We start from the raw sequence: 13,957 nt of genomic DNA, 5'->3' as shown, positions 1-13,957 counted from the left end.
TCTTTGAATGTATTTAACGAATATTCAACAGTAAAAACCTTAAGCAAATGTATCTTTCCTAATACGAATCATATCTTTTAGAAACCATAAGCAAATGTATCTTTCTTAATAGGAATCATATCTTTTAAAAACCTTAAGCAAATGCATCTTTCCTAATAGGAATCATATCCTTTAAATCTTGCAACTTTACTCTTCACCTGATCACGATTCCCACTGGAGTTAATAGAGTTCACAAGGCAAGCAGCAACTATAATAATATTTAATTTTTTGCTGGTGCTTTTGTGTTCTTTTTTTCCTGCCATTTTGGGGCAATTTCCAATTTCCACTTATAACGCAATCGGATTGCGTGCCACAAATGACAAGCTCTTATGAATTCGCGAGACGTTGCCCTGGAATTATGATTTCATGTGCCACAGCCTTGACTGTGGGAAGCCCGTGAAAGGATCGCTCCTTCAGGGGCAGCACCCACACGGTGGACTCCATGGACAGGACAGGAAGCCAACCAAAAGGATGACCTGGAACTCGAATTATGCCCATCGACCACATCCTAACCAATTATGGTCATTAAATTGGCATTTGAAATGATGAAAGGCCGAATGGCTGGCGATGGCTGGCGATGTTTGGGGAGCTGGCAAACTGGCAAACTGGCAAGGAATACGAAAACTATTTAATTCTGATTTAATTTTGTGGCGGCGGTCGGCGGTCAGCGGAGCAGAATGCCACCCGTACGGTGAACAACTGTCATAAAAATCACGCAGCGGAAATTATTTTGTCACCATTTATAATTGCATTGTCACAGCGCCAGTCAATAGTGCTCTGCGTCGCTGTTATTATTGTGATTGGAGGGTGTTGAAAGTAACACCCCGCACATTAAATCAAGTGCCACCCAGCCGCCCAACCGCCCAACCGCCCAACCACCCAACCACCCATCGTCATACATAAATTATTGAAAAATCATTCTACAAATAAACCCAGCGGAGCCAGCAAGGACTCGCCAGACAAGTAAATAAAAGCCACCACCTTTCGGGCCAGTTCACAGGCAGTTCGCAGGCAGTTCGCAGTCCGCAGGAGGAAGGAAAAAGGAAAAGGACACGCTCTGACTGTGTTGATTGCTTTGACAAGACCGCAAATAAAGCAGTAAATAACTGGCAAGTGGGTGGCTCGGGTGACTCGGGTGGATTCCGGGTGGATTCCGGGTGACATCGGACCCGGTTACATTGCGCATACGCCGCGTGGTCGAAAGGATTCAGTGGGAATCCCTAGGAGTGCACAGGTCTAAATGGTATTTCTTGTTTCCAGGCCATAACTAAACCATAATTTTATGATTATTTAATAAGCATATATGCTATTGATTGAATTGCCAAATGCTATGAAGATTCAGCCCACTGTGCACGGTGGCCTCGCCACAAGCAAATCCAATTAATTTCATAGCGCCTAAAAACTTTAAGCGCAAGCGTCGAAGCACAGCCTCCTTGTGGCGCCCCCATTGCCACCCTTCCCCTGCCCCCCTGCTCCCTGCCCCCCTCTGCGCAGCGGTTGAAACTGTTGAACTGCCAGGATTCGTGGGTCGTCAGCTTCCGTTTCCGTTTGAACGAGTGCCCGTCTATTTATTTGCAAATGCAACTTGTCCAATTTGACAGTTGTCGCTGGCTGTTGCCACAGTCAGCCAGTAAATCCCATTCCCAATCCCAAACCCAATCCGCATCCAGAATCTAGAACCCAGAATCCAGAAGCCAGAAGGCAGGCCAGGAATGCCAACCTCCCCATCCGCCAGTGAAGCGGAAAGTGTGAAGGCCTGTAACGAGGCATATTGCGATTGGATTTGTGTAAATTTATTTATGTTAATTAGTTTCAATTTGATTTAATTTGCGCGGCGAGGCGCACTGAAAGGGAAGACCACGGGGGCCAGGCAATTAAAAGCACGTTAAAAACGCATTTAGCCATCTATGTTCATACAAACATACATATGTACGAGTATGTATGTGTATATATTTCATTGGCTGATGCGGGGTGGCTACATCTTGGGACCCGTTTAGGCCGAAAACGAAAACGAAATCGGCTAATGACAGCCGCATCAATCCGCTGCGCTAACAAAGCGTTGAAGAAATCACTTTACCAGCGGCGTCCCATAAAACGCAGCTCGCCGGCTGAGAAATGGGCACCGAATTCTGAAAAGGATCCGCGGCTCCTCGACTCCAGTTCCAGTTCCTCGATCTTGGTGCCCGGTGCCCAGTGACCACTGCCCAGTTACCAGTTAGCAGTGGCCAGTGACCAGTTCCCCAAAATGACAACGAGACATGCGAGCAAATGAAATCAAATCAAAGCAAATGACTTGGCCGGCTCCTTCGACGAAAACTCTAATTTGTTGATAATTTGCGACCGCAGCTGAGTCTGAATACTGAACACTGAACACTGAACACTGGATGCGGGATAGGGGATGCGGGATACGGGATACGGGATAGGGGATACTGAGTGGGATTCGGTCTTTGGGTATACATATATCAGAGGTCCGCTGACCGCCAACGATGCCCCACGGGTGACTCTCGGGATCTCGGGATCTGGGGATCTCGGGATCTGGCCAAGTGCCATGCGAGTAGGATGCTGATGTTCTGGCCAAGCGCTACTTCCGATGACTGGCCAAAATGAAATCGAAACTGGCCGCAAAAGGGAACTGCAGAATGAGAAGTACCCAGCAAATGAGTAGATAATAGAAACATGGGATTAGGTATCAGATATTATCATTTCTTTGATAGATTTAAGAGCTACATTTAATGCAAGAGATTATAAATATAATTCTATTAAAGCAATTGATATTACGTTAGTAACTGAACTACGTTCCAGATCTTTAATATGCCATTAACTTTTGTCAGTGGTGAGAAACAACATATGCCCCTTGCATACATTTTCCACGGTAGCAATACTAAAGAGGCAGAAAAAGATGAAGATCGGTGCTGTTCGGATTTATGGCGCACAGCGCCAACTGCCAATTTAAAGACAATTTGGCCAAGAGGCGCGATTTCAGCTAAATTGCAACACAAATGCAAACAATTAGGAGCTCTTCTTCTGGCCGCACCAGTGCAGTTGCAGTCGCTGGAAGGTCACCAGGCGAGGAACGGCATCCCGTAGATCCCGGCGAGATGCCACCGATGACAGATGATCTTTCAGTACCCACAAAATATCGCCCCAGTTGAGCGTCGAAATTAATTGGTTTTTAACGCGGAGCGACGATGGCTAATGTATGGAGTATGGAGTAAGGAGTAAGGAGTATGAGATGGTCTACCTCACGGGTGGCAGGCTTGGATGCCCCAAATGCGTACAACAGAAGCGGGAATCATACAATTTTTTTCATTATAATAAATTTATGATACCTATATACATAGTATTTCAAATTGCTAAGCTTTTAGCTGCTACAAATCTACAGTAGTTGACACACACATTACCCCCAAGAACTGGCCAACGGCCAACATCTGTTGGTAATCCCCTTCGATTCAGATTCAAGCCCGAGTTCGATTGATTCAAGCCCAGTGTTCGCATGTGTGATTAGGACCGATCTAATTGGATCAACTCCTGCCAAGTCCTGCCAACTCCTGCCAGGATATCTGCGAGTGGCTGGATGGCTTGGATGGCTTGCCACCCTCTCGTGCTGCCAAAAGGGGTTGGCCGTGGAAAATTGCTAATGTGATTGCACTAATGGCTCGAATTATAGACGCATTAGGGTAAATTAAAATCCTCCACTCGATTGAAAGGCTTGCGTCCACTGGGGGCGGTAATGAAGTTGTAGCAAAGTAGTGGCGCACTAACAATGCCCATTGTTGGTTGCTCCGGTTGGTCAGGTGCAAATGTTGCATGTTTTTCTACCGCTCTCTTATTTTTTCCTCGCTTTTCCAGCTCGCTTTTATTGAAATAAAAAAAGTACATGGGTGGGGGGAATTTTCCCGTCAGCAAGTACGAGCCAAAACAGCTGTCAGCATTTTTGTCCGTTCGCCTAAAAAGGAAAACTCTAATGTGGCCCACGGCGTTGACAACGGGGTGGAGCTGAAAATGGGGGCTTTTCCACGGACATTCGGGGATGGTGAATGAGGAGTGGTGAATGAGGAATGGTGAGGGAGGAATGGTGAATGGTGAGGGAGGATTGCCCCCTGCTAAGTGACAATTATTCGTGCTAGTTGTCGGTTCGGTGCTCCAAAGTATTGGTTACGTTACGCGATTGGTTAGCGTTAAGTGGACGCCAATCGCATTTGCTGATCGGAGCAGCGTGAGTTGCGCCTAATTATGTTGACTTAATGACTTTAAAAACCACTCACGCCGATTATTATTATTATTAGTTTTCAAAATGCAGGCACATGTGTTGGGAAAGAAACCGCTTACTTTTTAATGGAAACTACAAAAAAAAAGGACTTATGCTGAAGTTAATACAGCTTAATAAATGACAGATTTACAAATGATTTTGGATCAATTTTTGCATTTTTCCTCCATCATTTAATTGTGTAAAATAAATGGAAAATATAATAATTATAATATGAACGCCAATCGATTAGTAGAGTAATTACAAGCTCAACCAGGCATGGCATTCCATCATCAGATTATTATTTCGAATTTTATGATTCGATAAACTGTTTATTTTTTGAAGAAAAATCTGAAAGTCTACTTTTGGCATAAATGTAATATTATTGAAGGCTATTTTCATTTTAGCTGGACTAAATTGGATCAAGCAGCTAAACAATCCTTCTAGCTTTCGATTCCTGAACCTATGGATATCTGATGGACCTACAAATAAACTACCCCCAGAACACAATACCACACTCACCTTTCCAGAGGAGCATGCCCACAACTCCCCCCCCCCTCGACTTTCCCCCCAGAAGTGGGGGGGGGGCATCCCTTTAATGGACGCATTTATACCAAAATATTATTTCATATGTTGACACTCGCACGTAATTAGGACGGCGGTTCATGGTTGATTGACTTTGACTTTGAGTGACATGTGGACATGTGGACGGGGGGCGTGGAGGGCGTGGGCCAGTGGCCTAATTAAAAATCAATCGCTGAGCGTCTAATTAGGGTCCTTTCATTCATCGCCGTCGAGGGGCGGCAATTAAGGGGCCATAATACCTACGCCCCCGCAGCCCCGTTCCTTGAGCCACGTGTCCTGGCCAGAAAGAGTAGAGAAAAGTGACAGTATAGAGTGTTTATATGTATTTGATGATATTTATTTATGCCTTGTCCAACGAATTATGCGCTTCAGTTGCATAAAAAGGCAACACGTGCCGACCTCTGACCCCCGCCGTCGTTGGTGACATTTTCCAAACTGAATGACTGAATGAGTCTGCAGTGAGCGGAAAATGGATTTCTAATATTTTCCACACAAAAACTGAACGAACATATTACGGCGAGTAATCAAAAAACAAGAAGTAAAAAAAAAATAAATGAATAAATGTTGGAAAAACAGTGAGGGAAAAAAATGAAAAGGAAGCTTAAAATATGCTGGCAGGCGGCCACAACTTTTCCCGCAGGACGTCCGGGCTTAAAAGTTGAGAAAAATGAAACTTTTATGAGCGCATCTCCTTGGGTTTTCTTAGATTTTTACTCGGATATACTCGTACTCGTATATATATAATATATATGGAGCAATTTTCTTTTCGATTAAATGCTTGAGCAGGCACAGCGGACAGGCAAAATGGCGCGCATAAAGTGCCGCAAAGTGCTCAGAACTCCATCCGGACCGCACTGCGCCACTCCTCCGCCTGCTGCTCCGCGTCCACGTCCACTTCCCCCTCCATGTCGGTTAAGTGCTCCAGGTCCCAGCCATCCTCCCGCTCCAGATGCTCCTCCTACGCCTGCTTGCGTCGCTTGGCGGCTCCCTCCGGCGGCAGTCCGCTGTCGAACTCGGACATGTTCAGCGCCCTCGACTTGCCCAGGCTCTTCATGAAGCTGCTGCGACCCACTCCGCCGCCCATGAAGCCACCCTTGGATGGCGCTGCTCCTGGCTTCTGGTTCTGGCCTCCTCCGTCCCGCTGCTGCAGCTGCCGCACCTCCCCGCTGACCGTCGTCGTGAAGCGCCGCTTGGCCCGCTTCTGCGCCTGAATCTTCTCGGGATCTCTGCAAAAGATTGAAATGATAAGTTTAGTGAACGAGTCAGTTCAGAGAACCTAAGAATGAATATCCATTATAGTTACCTTTCCGTGTAGGTCAGTCGGTTGGTGGGCGGGGCCGCCTTGGGGGCGGCGTGCTGGGCGGCGAACTTGGAGGGCGCCTCCTTGAGGGCGAAGCTCTTGGCGAAGTGGCCCATGTGGGCGATGCGCACGTTGAAGATGGGCTTCAGCTCCTTGGGAAACGTCGAGTAGAACTTCATCCAGGACACAAAGGCTGCGCGCGAGGAGGAGGGAGGAGAGAAGAGGGCGGAGATGTTAATGCTAATGCCTTTAGAATTAATTGATGTCTTGGCTTAAGTGCCGAGCGACGTGTGTGTGTGTGTGTATGCTGTTGTGTGTGCGAGCCGCATTCATTACAAAATAAATTTGTTAAAATGACAAATGAGCAGTGTCAGCAAAGGATTCCACATCGCAGCCACAATAGAGACGCGGGCATTGTGCTCACCGGAATAACCAAGCCACACACACAGGAGGAGTAGGGTATGTGTACACACACGCTTGTGGTTCGCTGTTGTGGGCATGTCCTTGCTAATTACGCAGCACTTATGCCAGGCAATTCCAAATTATACAACAATGATATCAAATTACCAGCGGAGCAGCCACTCAGGACCGCAATTGTTACCCCGATAAGCATCTCGCCACTCGGCGGACTGGGATATGTAAATGCGATGCGAAGCGATGCGATGCGATCCGATCCAAACCAATGTGATGCGATGTGAAATGAGAAATGCAATGCAAATGCCCAAAGAACGACACTTTCCAAACAAAACGAAACGAAAGCAGACAGATGTGAGTGCGAGTTGCGGGGCGGGGGGAGAGACGAGTCCTTTGCAAGGATACGTCAAGGATTCGCGCAGAGTAATGAGTATCAGCAGACTGAGTGACGCCAGCTTTGTCTTCATATATATTAATAAATAATATGAATATATTAATAAATGGAAGAGAAGAACTACTACTCAAACGATCTATAGCAAATAAAAACACAAATAAATGCTTGTCTCTATTTGCTATCATTTAATAATAAAAAGGGTGAATAACCATGTTAATTAGACTTTGATCTTAAAAGTGGGAATTGAAATTGTGCGACTAAGCTTTAAATTAAATATATTATATTATTGTTATACAGTAGAGCTTCTGCCAGCAACTGTGTCAGCATCATTCATCGCATAGCAAGCCGCTGAATTGCTTTAATAAACTAGTCGCCCTTCCGTTCCCAGGAGCTCGTAATTGACTACCGAAGAGCCGCACATCCCGGCCACACACACCGAAGCCTCCAGCCCCAGGACAACGGCAGGATGACTCCGATCCCAGAAAAACAGGAAGCACTGATGGCGGACAGGAGGAGTGGCAGGCCCAGCAGCAGAGATGGATGCAAAGACGTTCCTGCCCCGGCAATTAACTCGCAGCAGTGCTCTTCTCTTCTGTTCAGCTAAATTCAGTGCAGAGTGGCGAGTGTCCTTTTTTTTGGGGGGGGACCAAAGCAGCAAAGGACCCAGGCAGCAAAGCACCAAAGGACCAAAGTCTCGAAGTCAAGCCCTGGGCTTTCTGGTTCTGGCTTAATTGCCGCAAATGCGATTACGGCCAAGTGGCAGACATTAGGCGAACAAAAAGTATGACGGCAGCGGATGTTTAGAGACGTCTGCCAGCCGGAAGTGGCGAATAAAATAAATGTCATTTCGCTTGCGGGGATAGAAGTTGAGAGAGGGAGAGAGGGGGAGTGCGGGGCATCCACCGCAGAAGCCACACAAAATGGCTTTTTTATGCCATTGTCTCGGTGGCTTTTGGTTTTCTCTTTGTTTTTCCTTTTTGGCTGCGAGTGGGTGTGTGTCCTCCTCCGGATTTCGTGGTGGTTTCTTCAGCGCGTGTCCATGCGGTTTGTGTAGGCGTGGCAAATTGTTGTGATTGTTTTTCAGTCCACCCATTGCCATTGCCATTGCTAATTCCCAACCCCCAGACGAAGGGTTCTCGCCGGGATTTCGATGCCCACTAATCGGGGGTGTCGCCCAAAGGCGGGGGGGACTTATGGGTCATCAGGGGCTTAGTTTTGGAAAGGCATTAGCAGAACTCTTTCCATTCAGCGGGATAATGGCGAACAATGGGCTGCCGCAAGGCGGTGAAAATATGGCATTAAATACGCCAAAAAGTGATTGCAAGTCAAAGGGGAACTATGAGGATCATGAGTGAATGTCAGCGGATTATCCTGCGCTTGGCAAACAGATGTTTTTCGAGAGAGATGTATTACATTCGAGGTGGTTTACAAACGCATTATCACTTTCATTGATAAGTAGGGTTCATATATGGAAGGAAACCCCCAAGAACTTGATATATAATCTTCTGAACGTAGAGTTACCATTATCATTCAGCTAGCATTGTCTTACATCTGCGAAACGCACTGTAGCACGAACTAATGCAACTTTAAAAGGCCTGAAGTCTGAAGTCGGAAGACAAAAAGTGAATTGCGAGTTGAAAATTGTTTCAATTACCGATGCACTGCAAGTCGCAGATGTTCTTCCCTCTCTTTCGCCGCTTGTTCTTCCCTCTCTTTCGCACACCACCCAGCACACCCCCACCCCCACCCACACTTGCCGTCCCTCTCTGGCTGCCTGTTGGCTGCTGCTTTGTACAGTTTTGTTCAAGCGTAATACTTTTTAATGGCTTTTTGATTGGACGCAGCAGAGCAGCAGCAGCAGTAGAAAACTGCATCCTCCAGGATCCTTTCCCCACTCCCCCCCCCTCCCCTCTCCCCTGCCCACTCCGATGCCGGATGTGTCGCCCCGTCTCCCTCGCTCCGCCGGCTAGTGCCGTCTCTTTCAAGCATTTTGGCTGCTCTGCTCTTAAGTTTTGCCAAGTGGCTTCCTGTCTTGACGCTTGACTCGGCGCTTAAGTGCAATTTGCGTTGCCATTTTGACCGACTCTCGCTCCCGACTGTACAAATGTGTGTGTGTGGGTGTGTGTGTGTTTATATATCCTTCATCCTTTATTTATCTTGCTGTTTTGCCATTGTTTTGCGATATTTCGCTCAGTTTCCGTTTCCTGTTTCGAGTCGCAGTCGCAGTCACAGTCGCCATCTCAGCCATCAAAGGAGTTCCCCCATTCGAGTTGCCCATTCGCTTTTTTGGGCGCCTTTTCCCCATTTATGATTCATTTTGGATGCCTCTTTTCGATTAGAATCGTTTCCACTCCGCCCGCCGCCCGCCCGCTTTTATGAGTCCTTTATGTTTCAATCGCAGGAAAATGGGGAAAAACAGCGTCTGGCTTCAGACTCAACCCTTCGAACGCGCCTTGGTAACATCTAATTAACTTTTTTTCCAGCCTTTCCAACGCTGCAATTACATTTTCAGCTGAATGGTAGGCAAGTGCATAGCTGCTGGACTTGGGTATACCTAGTAAAAGTATCAGTGTAGACATTCTAAATCAGCTGCCTTCTATAGTTTCTATTCTATAGTTTCAATATCATATCTTCTATTTTAGAAATATTTGTGAAAGCAGCGCCTTAGTTTTGTAATTGTATTGCATTTCACAACTGTTATTAGTTGGGGTAAAAAATCCCTTGACCAAATATACCCCAATCACTACTTTTAAAGGGTAGCACCCCCACTCGCGCTTTGAAAAGCAAATAACATAAAATGGGAAATAAATGAAGGCAGAAAAAAGGATCGGGCGATGAAAGAAGTCGCTGGTGGTCACTTGCCGCGATGACGGATGAAGGTGGTGGCTGGCCAGGGGGGCGGGGGTGGTGCTGGGCAGTTGGGTGGTTGGGCGGTTGGGTGGTTGCAGGTCTCCGAAGGAGCGCAACTGAACAGAACAGAGCGGGGGATTCATTTGACACGCAATCGAAATTAACTTCAAATATGAAATAATTTTTGTGTTTTTAACGCGCGCTGCCCCTCGGATGATAACTGCGCCTGGCTGCCTCGCTGCCTCGCTGGGGGCGGTCAAAAGAGCGGGGCGGGGGGCGTGGCCCGGGCTTCCAACTTATAATTGGAAAAAGAGCCGAGCGTTTGTGTGGTTGGCTCTTTTTTTTTTGTTTTGTGGTCAGCCACCCAGGCGGGTGTTGTAAAAATCGTAATTACAAAGTTAATGTTCTTTGGTGAAAGGATTAAATTGCTAGTTTGTCCGGGGATCAGAGTTGGGGCAATTGGAAAAGTAAGTGCCATGGGAACTCGTCCAATGGCACAGGATAACAGCATAGCAGGATACACAAGGGTTCCAAATACGACAGAATATCGGACAGGTTTCTTGTGGTAATGGAACGATTAATTGGTATTGATTGCCGTCAGCATTAACGAGGTGAAAATGAGTTGAAAGGACTCAAAAGCTATACATTCTATACACAGATTCGTTAAGAATGCACAACCCTTACGAGCACTTTAAGTGGAACATGTTTTCTAGCAATTAGGGAACCTACCTTTGCAGGACTTGTCGTGCAGCTCGCGATCGTCCTCGAGCAGCGTCTGGAACTTGTGCTGCAGATTGGAGGCCGCCTCCTGCACCGTCCTGGCCTCGTCGTCCTTGGGCAGCAGGGTCTGCAGGTAGGCGTACATGTCGCCCTGCTGGATGCGGATGCGCTTCTTCTCCAGATGCCGCACGAACTGCGCCTCGCTGGGCGCCAGGAAGATCACCGCCCTGCCCTTTCGGCCCGCTCGCGCCGTGCGACCCACGCGGTGCACAAAATCGGCGGTGGTTTGCGGCGGCGTGTACTGCACCACCAGCTTGATGTCGGGCACATCGATGCCGCGACCCACCACATCGGTGGCCAGCAGCACGCAGCTGGCGCAGTCGCGGAAGCCACGGAAAACGCCCTGCCGTTCCGTCTGCGTCATGGAGCCATGTAGTCTGTGCAAGAAACCAGCAATTAGGAGGACCAAATGATTAGGAGATAGCAAAGCAACTCACTTGAAGAAGCGCAGACCCTGCAGCAAGGGTACGTCGTCATCGTCGTCCGAGTCGCCCTTCTCCTGCTCGTCCTCCTCGTCGAGCACGCGCCTGGTCAGCGCCTCGTTGAGCATGTCGTGATGGAAGTTCACCATCTCCGTGGTGCTCATGAACACAATCGCCTTGAACTGCTTGGGACTGGCGTCCACCTCCTTGGCCAGCAGCGAGGACAGCGCCACCAGGCGTAGTTTCGGCGGCACCACCACATAGCTGAGCTGCAGGTTCTCGGGTATACTGAGCACACCCGTCACATCCTCCTGGTACTCGCCCAGTCCGTCGTCCACCTCGAGCAGCGCTTCGATGGTCTCCTTTTGGTAGCCATCCTTGCCTTTCAGCGCCGCACTCGCCGCCTCATCGCTGTTGTCTATGTACAGGGGATCCTTCAGCGTTAAACCGGCCAGCTGTTGGACCTGCGAGGTCAGTGTGGCACTCAGCAGCATCCTTTGCAGCTGGGGAAGATCCTTGTCCTCGCACTCCGCCCGCTGCTTGTCAATGGCCTCCACCAACTGCTTGACATCGCGTTCGTAGCCCAGCTCCAGCAGGCGATCGGCTTCGTCCAGTATGAGGAACTGCAGCTTGGTCAGCTTAAAGGAGGCCGTGTGCAGCAGGTGATCCACCAGACGACCAGGTGTGCCGATCAGTATGTTGATGCCCTTCCTCAGCCTGGCCTTTTCGCTCTTCCTGCTCTCGCCGCCGAGCAAGGAGCCCGGCACTATCCACGTGTACGGCTTGACCAGCTTCTGGATGAGTTCGTATGTCTGCATCACCAGCTCCCTGGTGGGCACAATCACCAGGGCCAGCACACCATCCTTCCGCTGAATGCGCGGCTGCTGTTTCTGCAGCAGCTCCACCAGCGGCAGTGCGTATGCCAGGGTCTTTCCCGAGCCCGTTTGCGAGCGCACAAGCACATCCTTGCCCTGCAGCACTTCGGGTATGGTCTTCTGCTGCACGCTGGTCAGCTCTCGAATGCTGAGCAGGTCCTCCAGGTTCTTCACGGCGTGCGGATGCAGTCCCAGGGTGGATATTTTGGAGCCTGTGAAGATGGTCTCCTTGACGGGCTTCACTGCTCGTTGGCCCAGTTGCTTGAGTGCCTCCACGTCGCTCTGGTCGAAGAGGCCGATCTTCTTGGTGCGAAAGCGGTTGGTGGCTGCGGTCTCCTCAGCTTTCTGTGGTTTCTTCCCGCTCTTTTTGGCTGCTCCTCCTGCAGCTGGCGGTGCTGCACTGGTGGCATCTGCTTCCCCATCGGATGCGGCAGACTCTTCGCCGGACTCAGCCGACTCCTCACTAACCGATGATGCTCCCTCTCCTGACTTGCCCTTCGCCTGCTCCTCATCGCCGCTGGCTTCCCGATCCTCGTCCTCCGCTCCTTCCGCTTCCCGCCTCCTTTGCCGCCTCTCCTCCTGCAGTTGGGCCCGGAAAAGGTCACCGGGCGTGGGCAGCTGATTGGGATTCTTGGGCTTGCGGTGGCTCTTCAGCGCCCGCGTGAGCTGCTCCTCGCTGAGCTTCGCCAGCGGCTTTCCCTGCCTCTGTTTCCTGCCCAACCTTTCGGCGCGTGTGATCTTGGGCTTCGCTTTCTGGGCGACCACCGGCTTGGTGGTCACATTCAGCATGAAGTCGTCGCCCAGGACGCTCTTAACAGCTGGCTTCGAGGTGCTGACATTGAACATAAGCTCTCCGGTGGATGCATTTGCCTTGGCAGCGGCGGAAGGCGCGGGAAGTGTGGATTTGGTGGGGGAAACTGAGGGCGTCGCTGGTTTCGTGGCACTGGAGACGGCGGAAGTCATGGGTTCTGCTTTCAAAGGAGGCGCCCTTCGGCGCACAACGGTCGCCCTGACTTTGGGCTTCCCCGCATTGAACTGAAAGTCGAATTCCCCGGATTTCTGTGCACGTTTTTTGGCCGCTTGCAAAGGCGCTTTCTGCAATTGAATAAACAAAATATACACAGCGCTTGAATAACGCGCCCATTGGCCACTCACCTGTTGCTTTATGCGGGCCGACGGCTGCACGGTTACATTCAGCGATATATTATCCACCATTTTGGCACATTTGTTGCGTGAAACCAGAGAAGAGCTGCGAAACTTTTGTAAATAAAAACGAATTGAATAAAACGTGCGCGTCTCTTCTTCTTCGCTTGCCACTCACAGCGAGCTGCCCGCCAAACAGCTGTTAGCCTGCCAGTGCTGCCCATAGCACGGCACACAGCGCTGCCAGATGCTGGAAATAGGCTGGCTGAGCGCGCAGTTTGAATTGCGCAGTGCAGCACTTTCGTTCTCTAACTTCTTGAGTTAAATTTACACAAAACGCAAGTGCATGTTATATTATATATTTAATATTGTATATTAATATATTTCATATTTGGCAAATTCAGTAACAGGTGTGTATGTTAAAGTAACTTTCTCTAAATATAATGCGCTTGCAACGATTTTCGCAGGCGACATTTGACGACAAAAAAAAACCAAAAAAAACAACAAAAATAGTTGCACGCATTCAACTGCCTTGGGCAGCGACGCGCTGTTGGGCTGCATGGTAATTGTGGTTTCTGGTGGGTGCTGCTGGGTGGAATGGGCTGCTGGCTCTGTGGTGTTTGGGTGGGTGGCCCTGGTGGTCTGCTCTGCTCTGCTCTCTCCTCTCCTCTTTTCCCCTCCACTTGGGCATGTCAGCCCCAGCTGCGGGCACAGATGTCCACCGCAGACCAATGCGTGACGGTGACGGCGGCGGCAGCGGCTTGTGATCCTGCTGGCGGTGGTGGATCTGCCATGGGATTGGCTTCGCCACCGCCGCCCCCGCCACCGCCCCCGCTCTCCGATTGGCCGGCAGCCTCCTCCATGACCATGATGACCCGATCCCGGGTATGCACCGGCTGCTCCGTCGTT

At 49.4% G+C, this 13,957-nt stretch overlaps 2 protein-coding genes across 2 annotated transcripts; both read right to left on the bottom strand.

The window, feature by feature from the left end:
- Positions 1 to 5,562: 5,562 nt before the first annotated feature.
- LOC122623064 (probable ATP-dependent RNA helicase CG8611) lies at positions 5,563 to 13,235 on the bottom strand. The gene is made up of 5 exons (XM_043801979.1): positions 13,061 to 13,235; positions 11,046 to 13,000; positions 10,558 to 10,985; positions 6,174 to 6,363; positions 5,563 to 6,096 (listed from the first exon to the last, which is right to left on the bottom strand). The coding sequence occupies exons 1-5, from the start codon at positions 13,118 to 13,120 to the stop codon at positions 5,829 to 5,831; spliced, it is 2,901 nt and encodes a 966-aa protein (XP_043657914.1). The 5' UTR covers positions 13,121 to 13,235; the 3' UTR covers positions 5,563 to 5,828.
- Positions 13,236 to 13,580: 345 nt separating this feature from the next.
- On the bottom strand, positions 13,581 to 13,917 carry LOC122623555 (snake venom metalloprotease inhibitor 02D01). The gene has a single exon (XM_043802775.1). The coding sequence runs from the start codon at positions 13,915 to 13,917 to the stop codon at positions 13,741 to 13,743; it is 177 nt and encodes a 58-aa protein (XP_043658710.1). The 3' UTR covers positions 13,581 to 13,740.
- Between the last annotated feature and the right edge of the window lie 40 nt (positions 13,918 to 13,957).

This window comes from Drosophila teissieri, chromosome X, assembly GCF_016746235.2.
Source record: "Drosophila teissieri strain GT53w chromosome X, Prin_Dtei_1.1, whole genome shotgun sequence".
Taxonomy (NCBI): domain Eukaryota; kingdom Metazoa; phylum Arthropoda; class Insecta; order Diptera; family Drosophilidae; genus Drosophila; species Drosophila teissieri.
This window is presented reverse-complemented; position numbering and strand designations above follow the sequence as displayed.

What these genes read in the sequence shown, in the direction of transcription:
- LOC122623064 (XM_043801979.1), bottom strand. Translation starts at nt 13,120, where the DNA reads ATGGTGGATAATATATCGCTGAATGTAACCGTGCAGCCGTCGGCCCGC. An exon ending in CGGCCCGCATAAAGCAACAG is followed by an intron (nt 13,001 to 13,060) that starts GTGAGTGGCCAA and finishes ATTCAATTGCAG; the next exon opens with AAAGCGCCTTTGCAAGCGGC. An exon ending in CAGGGTCTGCGCTTCTTCAA is followed by an intron (nt 10,986 to 11,045) that starts GTGAGTTGCTTT and finishes TTTCTTGCACAG; the next exon opens with ACTACATGGCTCCATGACGC.
- LOC122623555 (XM_043802775.1), bottom strand. Translation starts at nt 13,917, where the DNA reads ATGGTCATGGAGGAGGCTGCCGGCCAATCGGAGAGCGGGGGCGGTGGC.